This window comes from Aphelocoma coerulescens, chromosome 2 (genome assembly GCF_041296385.1).
Source record: "Aphelocoma coerulescens isolate FSJ_1873_10779 chromosome 2, UR_Acoe_1.0, whole genome shotgun sequence".
Lineage (NCBI taxonomy): Eukaryota > Metazoa > Chordata > Aves > Passeriformes > Corvidae > Aphelocoma > Aphelocoma coerulescens.
Window position 1 is genome coordinate 2,542,501 of NC_091015.1, and position 18,203 is coordinate 2,560,703.

At 47.4% G+C, this 18,203-nt stretch overlaps 2 protein-coding genes across 2 annotated transcripts in view; both read left to right on the plus strand.

Annotated features, from left to right (window-relative positions):
- Positions 1 to 480, plus strand: part of OBSCN (obscurin, cytoskeletal calmodulin and titin-interacting RhoGEF) — a 154,520-nt gene extending 154,040 nt beyond the window's left edge. The window contains exon 102 of the mRNA XM_069006237.1: positions 339 to 480. Coding sequence (XP_068862338.1) covers positions 339 to 369 — 31 coding nt within the window. The 3' untranslated portion in view covers positions 370 to 480. The remainder of the gene's footprint in view (positions 1 to 338) is intronic.
- Positions 445 to 18,158, plus strand: LOC138106072 (obscurin-like). The gene is made up of 16 exons (XM_069006082.1): positions 445 to 449; positions 653 to 805; positions 1,516 to 1,561; positions 1,981 to 2,058; positions 2,886 to 6,453; positions 7,032 to 7,154; positions 8,156 to 8,266; positions 8,385 to 8,552; positions 8,965 to 9,087; positions 11,310 to 11,480; positions 12,736 to 12,856; positions 13,688 to 13,927; positions 14,530 to 14,753; positions 15,208 to 15,283; positions 15,787 to 15,936; positions 16,063 to 18,158. The coding sequence occupies exons 1-16, from the start codon at positions 445 to 447 to the stop codon at positions 16,238 to 16,240; spliced, it is 5,535 nt and encodes a 1,844-aa protein (XP_068862183.1). The 3' UTR covers positions 16,241 to 18,158.
- The last annotated feature ends 45 nt before the right edge of the window (positions 18,159 to 18,203 follow it).

Consider the following 18,203-nt stretch of genomic DNA (forward strand, 5'->3'; position numbering starts at 1 on the left):
TAATGCAAAGGAGCATCTTAGAGGAGATGATCTCTATTCCAGGCAGCAACTAGAGACAATGATCATAAAGGGCTTTCTAGAAAAGGCAAACAACTCCCATATTTTCAGCCTTTTCCTCTGCCTGTGCTTTAAAAATGAAGGATTGCTTTAGAACAGTTTTTAAAAATACTGAAGGGGGAAAATGAATGGAAAAAACAATAGCTTTAGGGATTTATTATCCTTGAAAGGTGAGGAGAAGCTGGTCTTGCTGTCCCAGGCTGTCCAGTGGCAGGAAGAGGGGCTTGAAAAGGATGGATAAATAGTAACAAACATGACATTTGTGTTCCCTCTCTCCTCAGGGCTGTTGGAGTCATCACCTATTTAAGGTAAATAAGTCCTGGAAACACTCCCTCAATAACCCTTTGTCCATCAGAGCCCTCCAGTACTTTCCAGTGAGGGATTTGAATGGAGCATTCAGTCCTTCCATAATAAGGACAATTTATTTTGTGGTTTCCTCCTTTCCTGGTTGCTCCTCACGAACATTGCAAGTCCCAGGCACGGAATCCCTCAAATGTTTAAAAACCCCACGGAAGCATTTGTGCTTCTGCCATTTGAATAGAAACTAGAAGTCTAAAACCTGTCTCCTTTCATTTTATGGTGTTCAATAAACAAGCCTCACGTGCAAGTCTCCATTTGCTGGGGAGAACGACAGGAAAACTCTCCTAAATATCCAGAATGGGGAAATTTCATGGACCATTCCTGATGTTGTTCACTTGAGTGAAGATGCAAAGGACTTCATGAAAGGGATCCTGCAGCAGCACCCCAAGTGAGTGCCCTTCTGTGCATCCCTCTGCTGGTGTCTCAGCGGGCACATCCCAGCTCATCACTTGGTTTGAAAAAGTAGAAAGCTGAGTGAGACATGCTGCATTTTCCCCTAATTCTTCTTTATTATTCCCCATTACCCAACCCACTACTCGGATATTTGCTAAATTGGCCTCTCTCTGGTGGGGTGATGGCCTTCCTCCCTGCCTCCTCCAGGCAGAGGAGTTTCTGGAATGACACAGATGAGTGGGAAGAGCACGGACTGGTATGGAGGGAGTTATGCAAGAATTAAATAACACTGACCACATTCATTAAGCAATTTCAAGTACAAAAGTTGGCTCAAAGGCATATTTACAGGCACTTGATTTTAATTTCATTTCTACTCTTTCTGCCTGCTGCCAAAGCTATTTTCACTCTGTCCACCTAAAGAGGCAAAGTCACTCTCAGGGCTGATCTGGACACCCTTGAACCCCTGCAGAGAGCCATGAGCTCTTCCCGAGGATCTGTGGGGAGCATCAGACTGAAAAAGGAGGATGTTTTCACCTCCAGGGAAGGAAACCTTGGGTTGGAATCTGCTGTGTCTTGTTGGCTTCTCAGTTCTCAACCTAAGGACACACCCCAGAGTGTAGGAGGGGGCAGCAGCACCTTCAGGAAGATCAGTGGTTGCTGTTGGAGGTGATTTCCTACTAAAATGTTGATCTGTTCTCTTACCAGAGCCAGGCCGAGTGCTTTGGACTGTCTTTCCCACAAGTGGTTCATGGTAAGTTTGTCCTGGTCCTTGATCAGTCAGTTTTCCCCAATATCCAATCTAAACCTCCCTGGTGCAACCTGAGGCCGTTTCCTCTTGTTCTATCACGTCAGTGCAGAAAGGAAACTGGCCTTGCACACCAAAGTTATGGTTTAAATTCCAAAGCCTTAAATCACCTAGGAAAAGAGTTAAAAAATTAACAACAGCAAAAAGGATTTAATGACATGCATTGAACAGGGCTTGCTTTTAGCACTGAGAAGCTGATTTTGTCTGCATTTAACTATGAAAGGACTGCAGGATTTGATCTACTGTAGCTTTCCTAAATTAAACAATCGTGTAAAGAGAATTCTAAAAAAAAACCCACAAAAACTTCTCAAAAAATGACATCAGGATTTTTTAACCAATGATTTTCCTCTCATTCCACTTGGCAGCATAACGTCCCTCTTGAAGCAGCTCATTTCATTAATACCAAACAGCTCAAATTCATTGTGGCTCGGAGCAAATGGCAGGTGAGTTGCCCTTAATCTGTGTTGATTCTGTTTAGTTATATCTGTTTTTAACTGCACCTGAATCTTTGAAAATCTTTTGGGCTTGGATAGCGAGCTCAGCAGAGATCTGAGCATGGCTCTGAGTTGGGAAAAGGCCCAGGAGAGATGGATGTGTCAGGAATTAATTATCTAGGCTTTTGCAGCCTGGAGACCCCGGCAGGTGCCTGTAAGACACAAGGTTGTGTCTAAGTTAGGTGCCCTCAGCTGCCTTTGCAATTGGAGCTGAATTACACACATGTCCCAAGAAAATGCCTCTTTTCCTGAAGTTCCCCAAAATAATTGGATTGATTGCCTTCTGAACATGCCAGTTTCTCTCTGCTGGCTGGAAGGAGATGCCCAGCTTCAACTGAGATGCCCCACATGGCAGAATTTAGAGCAGAGGAATCCCACCTCCTGTACTGTCAAAGCTCTTCTGCTGGCCTAAGTCACTGGAGGTTGTATTGCAGTAGTGATTCTCTCATCTGATGCTTCCCATCAAAAACTCCTTTCCATCTGTTTTGAGTGGCCAGATTGACTTTGGAAGTCTCTAACAGAGTCCTGTTTCCCCCAGTCACAAGAGCAATTGTGTTCCCTGGAGTCAATTTAATTTTACAACTGTGAATGAGGGGAGAGGAAGATTTGGAGAGCAAATGAGGCCTGGATTAGTGACATGTCCAGAGGGTGGCAATGTCTAACTAGACTAGTGGGTGAGGTATTTAGGGGTGCAGGAGTTCATTTTGGCGTGTTTGTTCTACCATACTCCCATCACATTCCCATTTCCTTGTGCTGTGTCTTGTTTTCCTTCTCAGCGCTCCCTGATGTGCTACAAATCCATCCTGGTGATGAGGTCCATCCCAGAAATCCTTGAAAGGACCCACGACAACACCTCCCTGGCCATCTCCCGACACCTCATTGAGGAAAGCACTTCATCCAGCACCAGTGGCTCCTCTTCAGACAATGAGAACTCAAATTTCCCCCAAAAGAGGCACTTTGGCTCCACCCCTGAGCTACACTCGCCCATATTTGATGCCCCAAGCCATCCCGAGCCTCTGAAACGTGCAAGTGAACGGGAGCACTCCAAAGCCTCCATCCCTCCAGTAAAACCCATGAGGAGGAAATATGCTTCCACGAAGGCTGAGGTGGGGGACAAATCACCCACAGAAAGCAAAGAGCTCATGGCGAGTATTTTACAGGAGAAAGAGGAGAGGCTCCAGCCCAGCCTTCAAGCAGAGCCGTCCCAAAGAAGTGGTGCTGCTGGGCCTTCATCCCTGAGAGATTCCACGGAAATTCCACATCAGAAAGAAAAGCCAGACACATCTTTATCTGAAAAGGACAGAGTTGAAGAGGCAGGGCATGGGACAGAAAAGCCATCTGCCTGTGTTCCCAGGCAGAGTGTCATTAAAAGCACCTTCTACAGCCAAGCAACTGAGCTGCCTTCAAGGCCACCTTCCTCACCAGGCAGGGAGTTCAGAAGGCACCTGGACAGAGCCAGAAGGACTTTGAGGAAGGCTGGGTATTCAAAGGTGCCCCTCAGTGGTCTCCGTGAACCCCTCCTTGAGCAGTTTGAACTGGAAGAAGAAGAAGAAGAAGGAGGAGATGATCGCAGGGAAAGCCTGCTGGGATCCTTGACCAAATCCGCATCGTTTGACACTGCCAGGAAGCCACCACACCCTGCCATTGCTGGTGCCAGCCGCAGCCATTCCCTGGATGACTACAGGCTGAGAGCCTCCAGATCCTTGAGGGAGCAAGATATTTTGGAGGAGGACTGTGATGTATTGTCCCAGGAGAGCTGCCCTGAAGGCAGTGATCACTGTGACACTTCCACAGGGCCTGGCAAGGGATGTTCTGCAGATGCAACAGAGCAAGGGGACATCAGGAGAGCCAGCAAGGACTGCTCAGGAGAGAAGCCCTCTCCCTCCACACATTGTGAGGGGAATGGGTGCCCACCTGCTTTTATACAACAGGTAGAGGGACTTCCAGTGTCACCTCACAGGAGTGAGAATAGGAAACGTTTACTGAGGAAGTCAAAAGCCACTGAGATTGAGGAGGACATTGAATGTTTGGAAGGCAAAAGCCCCATTCCGACTGCCCAGTGCTCAGGTGTAACAGCATCATCAGCTCCAAAACATGAGAGCATGGAGGGTAAATCTGTCTCTGCCTGTGCCTCTGACTCTGCTTTTCAGGAGGGCAAAGAGTCCATTTCAACCCTCACACAGTCAGAGATCACCTCCAAGTCATCTCCTCCGAGTAAGGGAGAGGTGTGTCTGCCCCAGGAGTCTGCTCCCACCGGCACCCACCCAGATCTAACAGGTGGAAGCTTGATTATCAAAAGGGCAGCCCCAGCCCCACCTTGGAAAGACAAAAGGCAGAAACATTCAGATGAAAAGACTTCTGCTCCTTGCGTTGCTGAATCTGAACCCATGGAGCATGAAAGCTCCGCTGTTCCTACAGAACAAACAGAAACCGATTCACTTCCAGTATTTAAAGACAGAAGTCAGGAAATACCTGGGAAAAGTGTTCCAGCAGCTACTGTCATGGTGGGCAAACGACCAGGTACACTCACATCTGGTGAAGGGGCTCCTCAGAAGCTGAAGATCCGTAAAGAGGTGAGATCTGCTGTCCTGGAAGATGCAGGAGTGGGTGTTACAGGAATCACTCCACCATCAGCCCATGATGGTGAAAGCCAAACATACAAGAAGGGTCCTGTTTACTTAGACACAGCATCAGCTGTCCTGAAGGGAGAGAAACTCGCTGTTTCCAAAATCCCACCATCGGGATCAGTGCCAGCTCTGGTCTCAGATGGAGCACAGCAGGCTCACAGTAAGGAGAAATTTGCTGCTCTGAGGAGTAAAAGCCCAGCTGCCACCAAGATTGTTTCCAGTTTGGCCCATGAAGGAGCTGAACCCCAGAAGGTTCCTGAAGGCCATGGGTCAGAGCCTGCTGTTCTGGAGAGCAGACACCCAGCCAGAACTGTGTCCTCCCAAAGCACTGTCCTCCCTCAGGTCTGGGAGAGTGAAAATCAGGAACATCCAGAGGTGTCACTTCACAGTGAGATGAGATCTGCTGTGACAGCAGGTGGAAGCCGAGCAGCTGGACAGGCTGTGGCTGCTCCTTTCCCCAAGGCTGGACATGGGGTGTTTGAGGAGGACAGGGCTGGGATTTTGGATAGGCTGGAGAGTGGGAGCCCAGGTGCATTAACTGCTTCACAACCAGAAGCTGCTCCAGCTTCAGCCTATGAACTGGAATGTGAGGAATATCCAGAAGTTTATGGTGAGGATGGAGGCATTGCCTTAGAAAGTGGAAGATCCGATGCTGGAAAAGCTGTCCCACCACTGCTCCGCAGGGATCACAGTCAGGAGATGTCACATCACAGATCATCTTTCTACAGTGATGAGGAGTCTGCTGTGCTGGAGGGCTTAGTGGATGAGATGGTTTCCCTCTCTGAAGAGATGAATGTTTGGGCAGAGTCAGTTTCTGGAGAGAAGGAAAGCAGGAAGCACATTTCTCCTCGCACACAGATGTTCTACAAAGGCAGCCAAGCACACATGGACACCTCCTTCCCTTCTGTCCAACAGGGTGGAAGAGGAGAAGTCTCTGAGCAGGATGACCTTGCAGAATCCTATCTTGCCCTGAGTGAGGAGCCAGGAGTCCTGGAAGGGCAGGGAGCACAGATAGTTCCTCATGAATGTGAGCAACTGGAGGACTTGGCCTTTGAGACCCCCCCTTCCAGCCGAGAGAGCATTTCCTCAACAGAGAGCTTGGACACTGGAAAAAGACCCATCCACGTGCCAGTGATCAAGGACACTGGCAAACACCCCGAAGTGTCTTTGGTGAAAATCAAAGACCTGGCAGATGAAACACCCAGTCTTGGCAGTGGCCCTCAAAAATTTGACATCTCAGAGGTGGAGCCTGCCTATTTGAATTTCTCAGATTTGTACGACATTGTCTATTTTCCATTTGAGTTTCTGAGCTATAAGAAGCCTTCACCCAAACCAGTTCCTAGACGGTTCATGCTGCTTGAAAGGGCAAGGTCCCCTCCTGCAGGACATCTCCATAAGGATAAAAGACTGTGCATCAGGGAACAGGAAGACAAGAACAGGAAGAACCGCTTGGAAATATCTGAGGATTCAAAGGCAACTAACTTACTAGCCATGGGGAAAGGGGCAGAGAACCATAAAGAGATGTATAGCTCCCAAAAGTACTCCAGTGGAAAGCAGAAAAGCTCCTTCCACACCAAGCCTGGACTCTTTAAGCCATATGCAAGGTCTCACTCAGTCGAGCAGTCGGTGGAGCAGAGTCTGAAGAAGAAAGTAAAAGCTTCTGTTGCCCATATTTCAAGAATCCTAAAAGGAAAGATGTCTCCTGAGCCAGAGGAAGGTAATTATCTCACTCTGTTCCTTCACAGATGTGCTCCTATAACTGGGCTCTGCTAGAGCTGCCTTTTTCTTTTTCCCCAGCATATCTGAAGCTGTGATTAGACTGGGATTGAAAATCTGGCTGTGGCAGGTTCTGAAATCAGCACTCTCCACCATCAGATCTCTGTTAGTGGCTGGCTTCAGTGCAGAGTCAGCTGGGTTAATCCACTGATGGAAGGGGCTCAAATTCCCTGGCTGAGGTTGCACAGCAGCAGTTCAGGGCTGGGTGATGCTTTCCTTGCTGCAGTTATCATCTGACTGTGGCAAATCTCTAAGGTTTAAGTGACTGGGAGAAGCTGAAGTCACACTGGCTACTGGACATCAGAATCTGTCCTTTCTTCTCTGCCATCCCTGGATATTCCCTGTTCCTCCAGGACACTGTTCTGTTTGCAGCAGCTGTCACAGCCTTCCCTGTTAATCAAAGGCCCGCTAATAAGGGAACCTGTGACTGTTTATGTGTGAAGGCAGAACTGTCACTGCAAATGGATGCCACGGGGAGAAGGATGGCCTTGAATGACTTCTCATCCTTTCTCACAACAGAGTTTGGTGAGCTGGAAAGTGAGGCAGCAGAAAAGGAGCTGTTGGTAGGGGCCGAAGGATCTCTGAAGAGGAAATCAGCACTGCCTTCATTCAAGCTACCAAGCCTCATCCCAAAGGAGAAAGGTATTGCTGTGGCAGGAGTAGTTGGATTCTTTTACCTCCAGAGGGTGATTTAGCAAAGCCGAACTTGCTTTTTCCCTGGGAAGTTCCCCTTGACTCCATCAGGAGCATTTTCCAAGGTCAGGTTACTGCCCCAGCATTCAGCAGAGCCCAGACAAACACTGGGAAGGGCAGGTGTGGGAGGCTGGCAGCCCCTGGTCACTGTGGAGAAGAACCCCAGGGAAACACAGAAGAAAACCTGAGTTCCCCTTTCCCATGGAGATAGGAGCAGATTTGATGCTCCATGGGGTTTTTCTTTTTTTTAACATCCACCTTTCATGTTTCCTCTCTTCTTATGTTGTCTTGATCACAGAATCATTTGGCAAAGACCTCTAAGATAATCATTGAGTCCAACCATTAACCCAGCACTGCCAAGGCCACCACTAAACCATGTCCCCAGGTGCCACACACCTGTTAAATCCCTCCAGGGATGGTAATGCTTTCCTGGGCATTCTCCTCCAATCCTTGACAACACTTTCCATGAAGATATTTTCGCTAATATCCAATCTCAACCTTCCTTGGTGCAACTGGAGGCCATTTCCTCTGGTCCTATTAGATCCCCTCATCCTTGAAATTCCATAATTTAGTTTTGCCCCCACACTTAGGCTCGGCCAGAGGAACACCCTTGCTGTGACAGGGTCTCTCTCTGCTCTGAGCTGTTCTGCTGCCTTAGCTGTGCCAGGGCTGGGCAACACAGATATTCCCCATGGATCTTCCAAGATCCATCTGGATCTGTCACACTACACCCATGGGTGAACGGGGTTCCTTCACCGAACACCGTTCCTTCACAACGGGGTGTGCTCAGTGCCTGTGGGATTCTCCAAACAGCAGTCAAAGAAATGGCAGACCATGAACCAGAAAAGTTCTTGACCCCATTAAAAATGCTTTCTGATGTCCTGCAGGGATTTGTTTTCCACAAAGCTCTCCTGGCTATTCTGAATCACCGCTTTTCCCCCTCTCTGCAGCCCCACTGTTCGTTGAGGAGCTCATGGACCAGGCTGCGGCCGCTGGGCAGTGCGTGACGCTCTCGTGCCGGACGGCAGCTCACTCCTCCCTGCACATCAACTGGTTCCGAGGTGACACTGCCAATCCTCCTGAGAGCCCCTGACCCCCAGGACAGGGCTGCAGGGAGAGCTTTAAACACCTGGGTATCAATTTGCAGGGTACTTATCTCTCCCATCTCCTGCTTTCCAGATGGGATACCTGTCCAGAGCAGCAGCCGGATCCTCATCTCATCCACGCTCAAACACTTCCAGCTGTTAACGATCCTCTCTGTTAATGCTGAGGATTTTGGAATTTACACCTGTGTGGCCACAAACTCCCTGGGCTCAGCATCCACCTCTTGTGTGATACGGAAAGCAGGTGAGAGAAGGAGTAGCTACACAAATAGGTATTTAAGTACTTCTGCCCCAAAATGTCACCTGTGAATACCTTTGAGGTGAGATTTCTGCACATGGGTGCAGAGAAAAATCTCTCCCTGGCTGTGGTCCACAAGGGAGGACCACAATGTGCAGGGTTCATTCCCTCTTCTTCACTCTTTCTCTCCTGGATGAAGAACCACTCCAAGACAAAATCTTAGTGCTGATTTTAAATTAGGCTTGGTTAAATTGCTGTTCCACTAGCTGTGTGTACATATATGTATATATTAAAAATATATACATGTTTTACATATATATACAAATAATATCTGTAGCTGAGACATGCTGGGGTGTAGAGTTTTGTATCACTGCAGTGCTGCTGTTAACACTCATGGGTTTGTGCTTCCTCTCCACAGAGGTTCCCCCCAGCCCTCCACCCCCTGACATCGTTGAGATCTACAAGGATGGAGTACAGATGGTTTGGAAACCTGTGGAAACCAACATCCCTGTCCATTACACTGTCCAGTGCAAGACTGAAGGTAAAGCACTGTCCTTATGCTTTTCAAGGAACACCTCGGTTTGTATGATCTCTTCACCACATGGATATGTTATTTTAATTCAGAAACAACCTGATTCAACTCCCTAATTTAGAGTTAGGAATGGAATTCATTCTACACTTCAACAGCCATCATTTAGCCATCTAAAAGCTAGGGGTTGTGCTGGTTAAATCAGCCTGGAATTTGCATAATCATACCAAGGCTTTGCTAAAGTGTGAATCAAACAAGGCTGTGTGGAAGCTACAAAAGTGAGCAGCCACAGGTGAAAATGCCTGCTCTGATATGCAGCTCTGAGTAATCTGACAAAATTAGACACTAATAAGACAACATCATCCCAGGCTCAGGCTTTCTGCACAGTCTTGGAGAAAGATGGTTTATCAAACAGGCAATTTATCCTCTGCTGAACAGCTGTGCTTTCTTTTCCCATTGGCTATGGAGGAAGCTTAGGGCAAAGAGCCAGGACAAGATAATTAAATTTTGGCAAAACTGAATCACCCCTTTGATATTCTCTTTTGAGGTTTGGTCCAGAGGCTGATGAAAGTCAGTGGAGCAGTTAACCATGGAATGGGTTGGAAGGGACTTTAAAAATCATCTCATTGCAGCCCTCCTGCCATGGGCAGGGACACCTTTCACTATCCCAGGCTGCTCCAAGCCCATCCAACCTGGCCTTGGGCACTTCCAGGGATTCAGGGGCAGCTACAGCTGCTCTGGGCAACCTGTGCCAGGGCCCCAACACCCTCTGAATAATAAATTCTTCCTGACATCTAACCTAACCCTTTCCTCTCACAGTTTAAAGCTGTTTCCACTCATCCTGTCACTATCTGCCCTTGTCAAAAGTGGATGTTTTCCTGTTTAGTTACAAAAGCTTTGTATCAAATCCCCAAGGCTGTTCTGCCTCTCTTGGGATGGCTTTGCTGTTGTTATTGTCAGTGTGATGTCTGATAGCAATTCCTGCTGCAGCCACACAAACACAGCCCTTTGGATTCAGCTGCTCCATGTTCCTTCACTTAATTCTCCAAACAAGCAAACACACAAACACTCCTTTCTGCATTAGCATGGGCACGGGCAGCAGCTTCCTGCCTTTTCCCTCTGGAGCTGGTGTGAGTCACTTTTCCTCCAACACCACTTTTTTAATCATTTTTCCTTTTGACACAGATGTAGGAGAGATTTTGGGGAGGACAAAAACGCAAGTTCTTCCAATTAGGAAGAAAAATGTGAAACAGCATCTACAATCTTCCACTGTGTTCTGTGGATTTGGCAGGAACATGCAAGGTCCTGCTCTCCTGAGCACATGAGGATTAAGATAATCAGGACTAAATTCCTTGTTTTATCCATTATTTGACAACTTTTGTACGCTGCTTCTGCAGATTTTTATTTCTAAGCTGTATCTGCTCCTTCTTGCACAAAGACAGCCCCCAATTAACCAGTACCCTGCAAAGTCATTGATACCTTGGGTCTGGGTGGGGAATTGCTTACCCAATGGTTTGAGGCTCTCTGCCAGAGTTTATTTGAATGGATGGATGGGTTTAATCTCAGGCAGTTGTAGAGAGCTGGGTTCAGCCTTGAGCACAGCAGCAAAATATGGGACACCACATCATGTGGAAGGAACGTTGATTAAATGTTTGCTAGTGATTTTCTCCTTCCTAACTTAGTGCCATGAGTAATGAGTCCAGAACACACCTACAATTCCAGTTCTATGAGAAATCATAAAACTCATAAAAGCTGAGTAAAACTGCCCATGTTTCAAACACTGGATTTGTTAGGATGGTGTTAGTGGGTGGTTCTGCCCAGGAATCCTGCACCTCATGGTCTCAATTGGATTCAAGACACAGCCAACAGGGGAAAAAAAAAATCAGTGATTTATCCTTAGTTTGGAGTTCTTGATGTATATTTCCAGTAGAGTTTGGTGGTAAGAATTAGATAAAGAGAAAAAATACAGGAAGGTTTCACCACTCCTCTGGAATAATATTGGCACAACTTGGAATTATCAGACATAAACCAGCTGATTTTAGAGAAGAATAACACAGGTACAGCCCAAAAGTTGGCCATGGTAAATTGGTTTCTCCATATTCCCAGCACATAAGTAAAGTTAGTAGAAAAAGAAAACTCAAACCACAACAAAACCCCAAATCTCAAAAAACCTCCAACCTGTTGTGACCACCCCAAATGAGTCCTGATCTCTCTTCTCTCTTTCCTTGGTTAAGATGGGGAGTGGACGACTCTCGCTTCTGACATCACCGACTGCTGCTACTACGCCAGAAATCTCCCCCAGGGCTTCATCTACCACTTCAGGACAGCCTGCACCAACAAGGCAGGGATGGGCCCCTACAGCAACCCCTCTACCAAAGTGAAAATCACTGGGAAGGATCAGATGGGTAAGATCAAATGGCAAGAAACCATTGGGATTTCCTACATCAAACCCACTGCGTCCTTTTAGATGTGGGCCCAGAAGCCAAGAGCAAGTGAATCAAGGCCAATTCCACTTGGCTCAGGGTGGTTTGGGGCTTTTGCATATAAAATTCAATTATTTTCTAATTATTTTCTGATTCTGGACACAGGGAAATAAGTACAAACATATTAAAAACCCCAATAAGGTAACAGCATCATGTAAATACAAACAATATGTAAATATATATAAAATTAAATAGTAAAACAAAAACCTGGGAACTGTAGATTACCTATTGAAGACACACTCAGTTTTGCTTTGAAATCATGAGAAAATTGTACAATAAATGTGTCACTGGAGGCATTTATCTACTGATACAGATTTTGCCCTGGTGAAAACTCTGCACTTTCTTATATTACAGACTAAATGCTAAATTCAGTAGTTAACTTCTCTATTCTGGTGTTTTCCATTGGGAATTATTGTCCTTCAGTGGTGAATGTTCCAGCTGTATTTTGTCTCTAAAGTAAAGAAAGCTCAATTTACTATTTTTTTCACCTGTTTGACTACTTTGTACTACTCACGTTTTTATAATTAAGAGATCCATAACCCCACAGCAAACATATCCTCATAGCAAAGGAAATGTCCTTTCTGTGAAGAAACAGAAGGATGGCCTAGCTGGAATTTCCTCCCAATGGAGAGGACTGGTCTGTAAAAATCATTTTACAGAGATATTTTTAACTGACCCCAAGCCCTCTGCTCTCCATTTTCTCAGGATTAGTTATCATGAATGTGTCCAGCATTTCCAAGCAGATGCTTTAAAGGGATGCTTCAGTATTTCAGGGAGTGCTTGGACACAACCACATGCCAGAACCAGAGCAACAAGGTCCAGCTCCTGTCCTGAAATGTCCAACCACAAGAAGTTTCTAATTTCTTGTCAGTGTTCACCACGTCCTGAGGACTTGTTGTGTGAGAAGACAAAAACAGTGGCTAAGATGTTTGACACCATAGTACAGAACATAGGATCCATCTCATTCTGTCTGGAGTGGCCACACCAGGGAATTTTTGGGTGGACAGAGCAGAATCTGTTGCACTCCAATAGCACTGAGTGCCACAGCTGGAACACAGAGTCACCTGGAGAAAGCCCTGCTTGTTGCTGCTCATACATGGCAGGGAAGACTCAGAGAGGCTCCAGTTTCCACACAGAGCTGTTTTCCCATGTAACCCCTGTCCCTTTTTCCCTGCAGAGCTTCGTGCTGCCACGCAGGAGTTCCCATCAGCTGCTTCTGAAGACGAGAGTGAAATGATCACACCACCTGAGCCCTTCCCAACCTACCAGACCTACGCCTTCCAAACCGAGATCAAAAGGTAGAGAATCCAACTGAGCTTTCAGGGAAATCCCACATCTGAAGGAGCAGCTCTCCTATGAGGAAAGGCTGAGAAAGTTGGGGCTGTTCAGCCTGGAGAAGAGAAGCTTTGGGGTGACCTAATTGCACCTTCCAGTACCTGAAAGGAGCCTACAAGAAAGATTGAGAAGGACTTTCTCTAACGGGTTGTAGTGACAGGACAAGGGGATAGCTTCAAACTGAAAGAGAGTAGGTTTAGATTAGATACTATGAAAAAATTCTTCCCTGTGAGGGTGGTCCCTGGCACAGGTTGTCCAGAGAAGCTGTGGCTGCCCCATCCCTGGAACTGTTCAAGGCCAGGTTGTTTTACCACCCTCATTATAAAAAAAACCTTCTTCCTCACATTGAACCTAAATCCACCTTCTTTTAGTTTAAAACCATCACCCCTTGTCCTGTCACAACAGATGTGCTGGGCAGCAGGGCAGCCACTTGATTTATCATGAAGTGAGCCCAGGGCTAACAAAGTTTCCTGTCCTTGCTTCATCAAGCTTCGCAGCCACCATTTCAGTCAGGATGCTGGGATTCAACTTTCTCTGCCTAAAAGAGAGACACTGACTTCTGTTGCCAAAAAGGAGTAGTTCTCTTGCTCTCTCTTCTCTCTCCAGAGGAGTTAAGCTCTCACTCCTGTAATTTAAAGTGACTGTACAGTTTAAAGACACAGGAGGATGTGCAAACTGTGACAATAGACGCAATAACTCCCCACCAGGCACAGATGAAAAACACAGCATGGGATCCTGGTGGTTTTAGAGAACAGAAGAGAAGCCTAACGTGCCTTTGTGTCCCTTTGTACCAGGGGCCGATTCAGCATCGTCCGGCAGTGCCGGGAGAAGGTGAGCGGCAAGACTTTGGCTGCTAAAATCATCCCTTACTGGCAAGAGGACAAGCAGGCTGTGCTGCTGGAGTACCAGGTGCTGAGGAAGCTTCACCACACAAACATAGCCCAGCTGAAGGGTGCCTATGTCAGCCCACGGCACTTGGTGCTGATCCAGGAGATGTGTGTGGGACCAGAGCTGCTCCACTCCTTGGCGTTACGGTAAGAACAAGGGGGAAGGGTTTTCCAGTCAGGGCTGGTGTCGGGAGGAAAACACCTGTTGCTTTGTCCTGACAAACTGGATCATTCCTCTTCATCTGTTCCAGTGTGGTATCATTGCACACAGGATTTGTAAAGTGTTTGTTCTGCAACTTCTTGTGAGATAAAAAAATTACTTGAGGTCCTTACAGTGGGACAACTCAGGGCCACCCAGCTGAGATGCTGAAAGCAGTTTAGAGTGGTTGATACGAAACCCCGTCTCCCAAAAAGTGGACGTTACTGTGGGTCAGGAAGATTCATTGTTTCTCACAACAGCACAGAATGGATCTGCTGAAATCCTGTGGTTAAAAGCAAGGGAATGGGGGGCATTAAATCTGCTTTCTCTCTTTCAGCTCTACAACACTGAACTTCTTGCACCTGTAAACCTGACTCACAGGATGGACCAGCCTCTCCACATACAGCAGATTTGCTAAAACAGAGTTGTTCTTGACTCTCAAGGGCCTGATGGGCTCAGACACCCAGGGGAGGGTGATAGTGGGTGTAGAAAGGCATTTTTGGACACGCAGACAGGACACCTCAGTTTTCTATCCCCTTTCTCCCACCAGAACATCGTACTCAGAGGTGGAGGTCCGAGACTACCTGTGGCAGATCCTCAGTGCCACCGAGTACCTCCATGCACACAACATCCTGCACCTGGACCTCAGGTCTGAGAACATGATCATCACCGAGCCCAACCTGCTGAAACTCCTGGATTTTGGGAACGCACAGTTCTACACACCAGACAAATTTATTACCATGGACAAATGCTCAGACTATGTCGAAACCATGGGTGAGTAGAGTTCAGTCACAGTGACTTGGGGTTTAGCTGCAATCTGTGATAAACAGAAAAACGCAAACATTGGTCAAGGCAGCAGTAGGTCCCAGCAAGGAAAGCCTTCCAAGTGCTGCTCTGCAGTGACAGTGTGAGTTTGTGGGAGCAGTGAGTGGTGACAGCTGTCCCACTGCAGACCACAGGGGACAGAGCTCACAGCAAAGCCACTCTGGCTGGCATCCATGTGTCCATTTATCCAGGGATAAAGCACTGCTGCCATCTGCCCAGAGGTCCTCATGGTTTCACAGCAATTAGCATCCCCATGGGTCTCCCACCCCAATCAGCTCCCTGTCCTGGGAGCCGCCTCTACTTCCCTCTTGGGAAGGCAGCAAAGCATTAAAGTACCCACTGCTTTTGTGCTGCTCCCAGTGAGTTGGAGAGGATCTTGGCTCACACCAGCTTACTTTTCCAGCTCCAGAACTGCTGACAGAGCAAGGAGCCCTTCCCCAGACTGATATCTGGTCCGTCGGAATCACAGCCTTCATCATGTGAGTCAGTTGATTGTTCCCTGCCCTGTGAGTGGCTTTAAAACCACAATTTCAGAGAGTTAATATCAGCTGTGCCCCCTCTCCTTGGCAATGACATGGACAACTGTGACATGGAGGGGATGGATGGGCAACCTGTGCCAGGGCCTCACTGCCCTCACAGGGAAGAATTTCTTCCCAATATCTAATCCCTAGGTCTCCTCTTTTAATTTAAAACTGTTCACCCTTGTCCTGCCACTACAAGCCCTTATCCAAAGTCCCTCTCCAGCTCTCTTGGAGCCCTGTTAGGTGCTGCAAGGGGCTCTAAGGTCTCCCTGAAGCCTTCTCTTCTCCAGGATGAACACTCCCAACTCTCCCAGCCTTTCCTCATAGCAGAGGTGCTCCATCCCTCTGATCACCTTGGTGGCCTCCTTGGGACTTACTCCAACAGCTCCACATCCTCCTTATGCTGGGAGCCCCAGAGCTGGAGGCAGCTTCATGTTATCAATTCTCTTCTTCTGGGGCAGGTTAAGTGCCAACTACCCCGTCAGCTCTGATGCACCCTGTGAATTCCTGAGAACAGCCAGGAAGGGCAAACTGAAGCTGACGCGGTGCTATGCGGGTCTCTCCGGGGGAGCAGTGTCCTTCCTCCAGAGCACTCTGTGTGCAAACCCTTGGTAAGATGCTGTCTGTCCTCCCAGCAGCACAGCTGGTGCAGATCCTGGGTATTGCCCCTTCATTTGCAAGGAGCCTCCTCACCCAGCACGGATCCCTGACTGACCCCTCACCTTTGTCTGTCCTAGGGGAAGGCCGTCAGCCTCCGAGTGCCTTCAGAGCCCATGGCTCCAGGAGACAGGTTTGGACAACAGGCAGCAAGCACTGGTCACCTTCCCCACCATCAAACTGAGGAATTTCCTCATGGAACGGGAAAAGAAGAGGGGACTGCTGTGCTCCAAGTATGGCCTCATGATTGCACAGTGACATGGATGTGGTGACAGATGGGAATTGCCTCCCTGTGCCCTCCTGCACTGAGTGTTTGGTACCAAACCCTCCTGCCAAGCTGCTGGGCAAGAGCTGAGCTGGGGGAGCTGCTCTCTGCCTGGCCCCACTGTGTTTTACCTGTGTGTCCTGCCTGCCACGGGCTGCTTCTGTGTATGTGTGACTCGTGGGGGGAACTGGCCCACTGGACAGTGAAGGCAGCAAATCCAACAGTGACCTTGTAACATGCAGATTTTGTACCACTAAGAGACTGTGCCACTTTGAAGCTGAGCTGCTCTTCCCTGGGGAGCAGGGACACATCTACCCAGAGATCCCAGAGATGTGGTGGCAGTGTCCCTGGCAAAGGCTGTGTGTTTTAATTCTTTTAAAAAATCCTCAAATGTCACGTTCCTCTTTGAGCTTCAAACCCTGCTTTCCTCTGAAAAGGATGGTGTTGGCTGTGTTGTTGCTTTGTTCTCATAACCTCAGTGTTCCTTCGAGTTTCTCTGCAGTGACTGATGTATCTGTTGGTTCCCTCAATTTTCCATACAAGCAGCAGTAAGTGGAGGCTTTCTCAGAGCTGTGTCTGGCTGTGTTTAGAGGAAGGAGAACAGAAAAACATTTCCTAATGCATTACAGTTCAGTACTAGAAGTAAGGCTGTTTATCCAGGGGTGTTCTTTCCCAACAAGTTTAACCCATATTGTTCCAAACCTGAAAGGTGGAGCATTGTGACTCCTTCCCTTGCTCAGCATGCAGAGCAGGAATTGTCACTGGGAGCAGAGGAGCTTTCCCTGTGCTGTGGAGAGCAGGCACTGACTCAATAGATTGTAAAACTTGAAATGTTGAAGTAAAATTGTCTTCACTGTGTGCTACAGGAGAGAAACCCAAGGGCTTAGGGCCAGACTCTGTGCTCAGTTCTCTGGTGGGACAGACACTGCAATGAGGGCTGCCCCCCAGGAAACCTTTCAAGACTCTGGATTCCATCCAATTTAACTTCTTTTACAAATCCAGTCAGGTTTTTGTTGGCACAGGCTGGTTCTTTGCTCTTGCTGATGCACTTCGGGATGGAAAGCTCAGTGCCAGTGAAAAACCTATCTAAACACAAAACTTAATTGTAGATTAACTCATTTGGAGCTTTCACACTCTTTCATATATGACTTCTTTTTTTTTTTGCTTCTCACAACTGCATGCATTTGAGCATGTCTGAGGTCTTTTATAGACCCAACATTGTTAGGTTAAATAAACCATTCTGATGAGCAAGTAAAGCCAGATTTTTCTGCAGAATCATTGTCATTATTTTTATATCCCTTTGAGCTCTGTCTCTTTGTGCAGCACGCATCCCTCGCCCCTCAATTCTGACCTGGACTCTTTGTGATAACCAGTATACACTGTCTATGAGCAGGGAACAACTTCCACACAAGATATCCACACAAAAAAATCCTTTTCCTAGAGCTTTGGAAGGAGGACATCACTTGGTCAGGATGTGATGATGGCTCTGAGCTGCCCAGCTATCCCAAGGTATTCCTGAGCATGGTTTGGAGCTTGCACTGACCAGAATATGAGAAGTGCTTCAGAGGAATAAACCCATAGGTGACAAAAAAAAATAGGTGAGAGCTGTTGATGGAGCATGGAAGGAGTGAAAAGATGCTGGAATTGCTAATGTAAATATCAGCTGTCAGAATCAAGCCTCACAGGTAGTTTTTGTTTTCCTTGGTTCTGCCACAACTGCTTGATAGTTTCTGCCTGAATTTCCACCACCACCACCATGAGGTCAGGACTAACAACCAGTCTGGCAGGCTGGGATAGTTTGCCCTTAACACACAGTTACAACATCACCCTGCCCTTTGCAGAACAAAGCTGGATCTGATGTTTGGATATGTGTGAAAATGTTTGAGTTTCATTCCTCGACCATAAATAATCTCCAAAGTCCAAGGTTAGTGTTGATGCCTTTTCCTGGTCTTAAAA

Coding starts and splice junctions, on each gene's coding strand:
- LOC138106072 (XM_069006082.1), top strand. Junction 8,267..8,384: donor GCACATCAACTGGTTCCGAG/GTGACACTGCCA, acceptor CCTGCTTTCCAG/ATGGGATACCTGTCCAGAGC. Junction 12,857..13,687: donor TTCCAAACCGAGATCAAAAG/GTAGAGAATCCA, acceptor CCTTTGTACCAG/GGGCCGATTCAGCATCGTCC.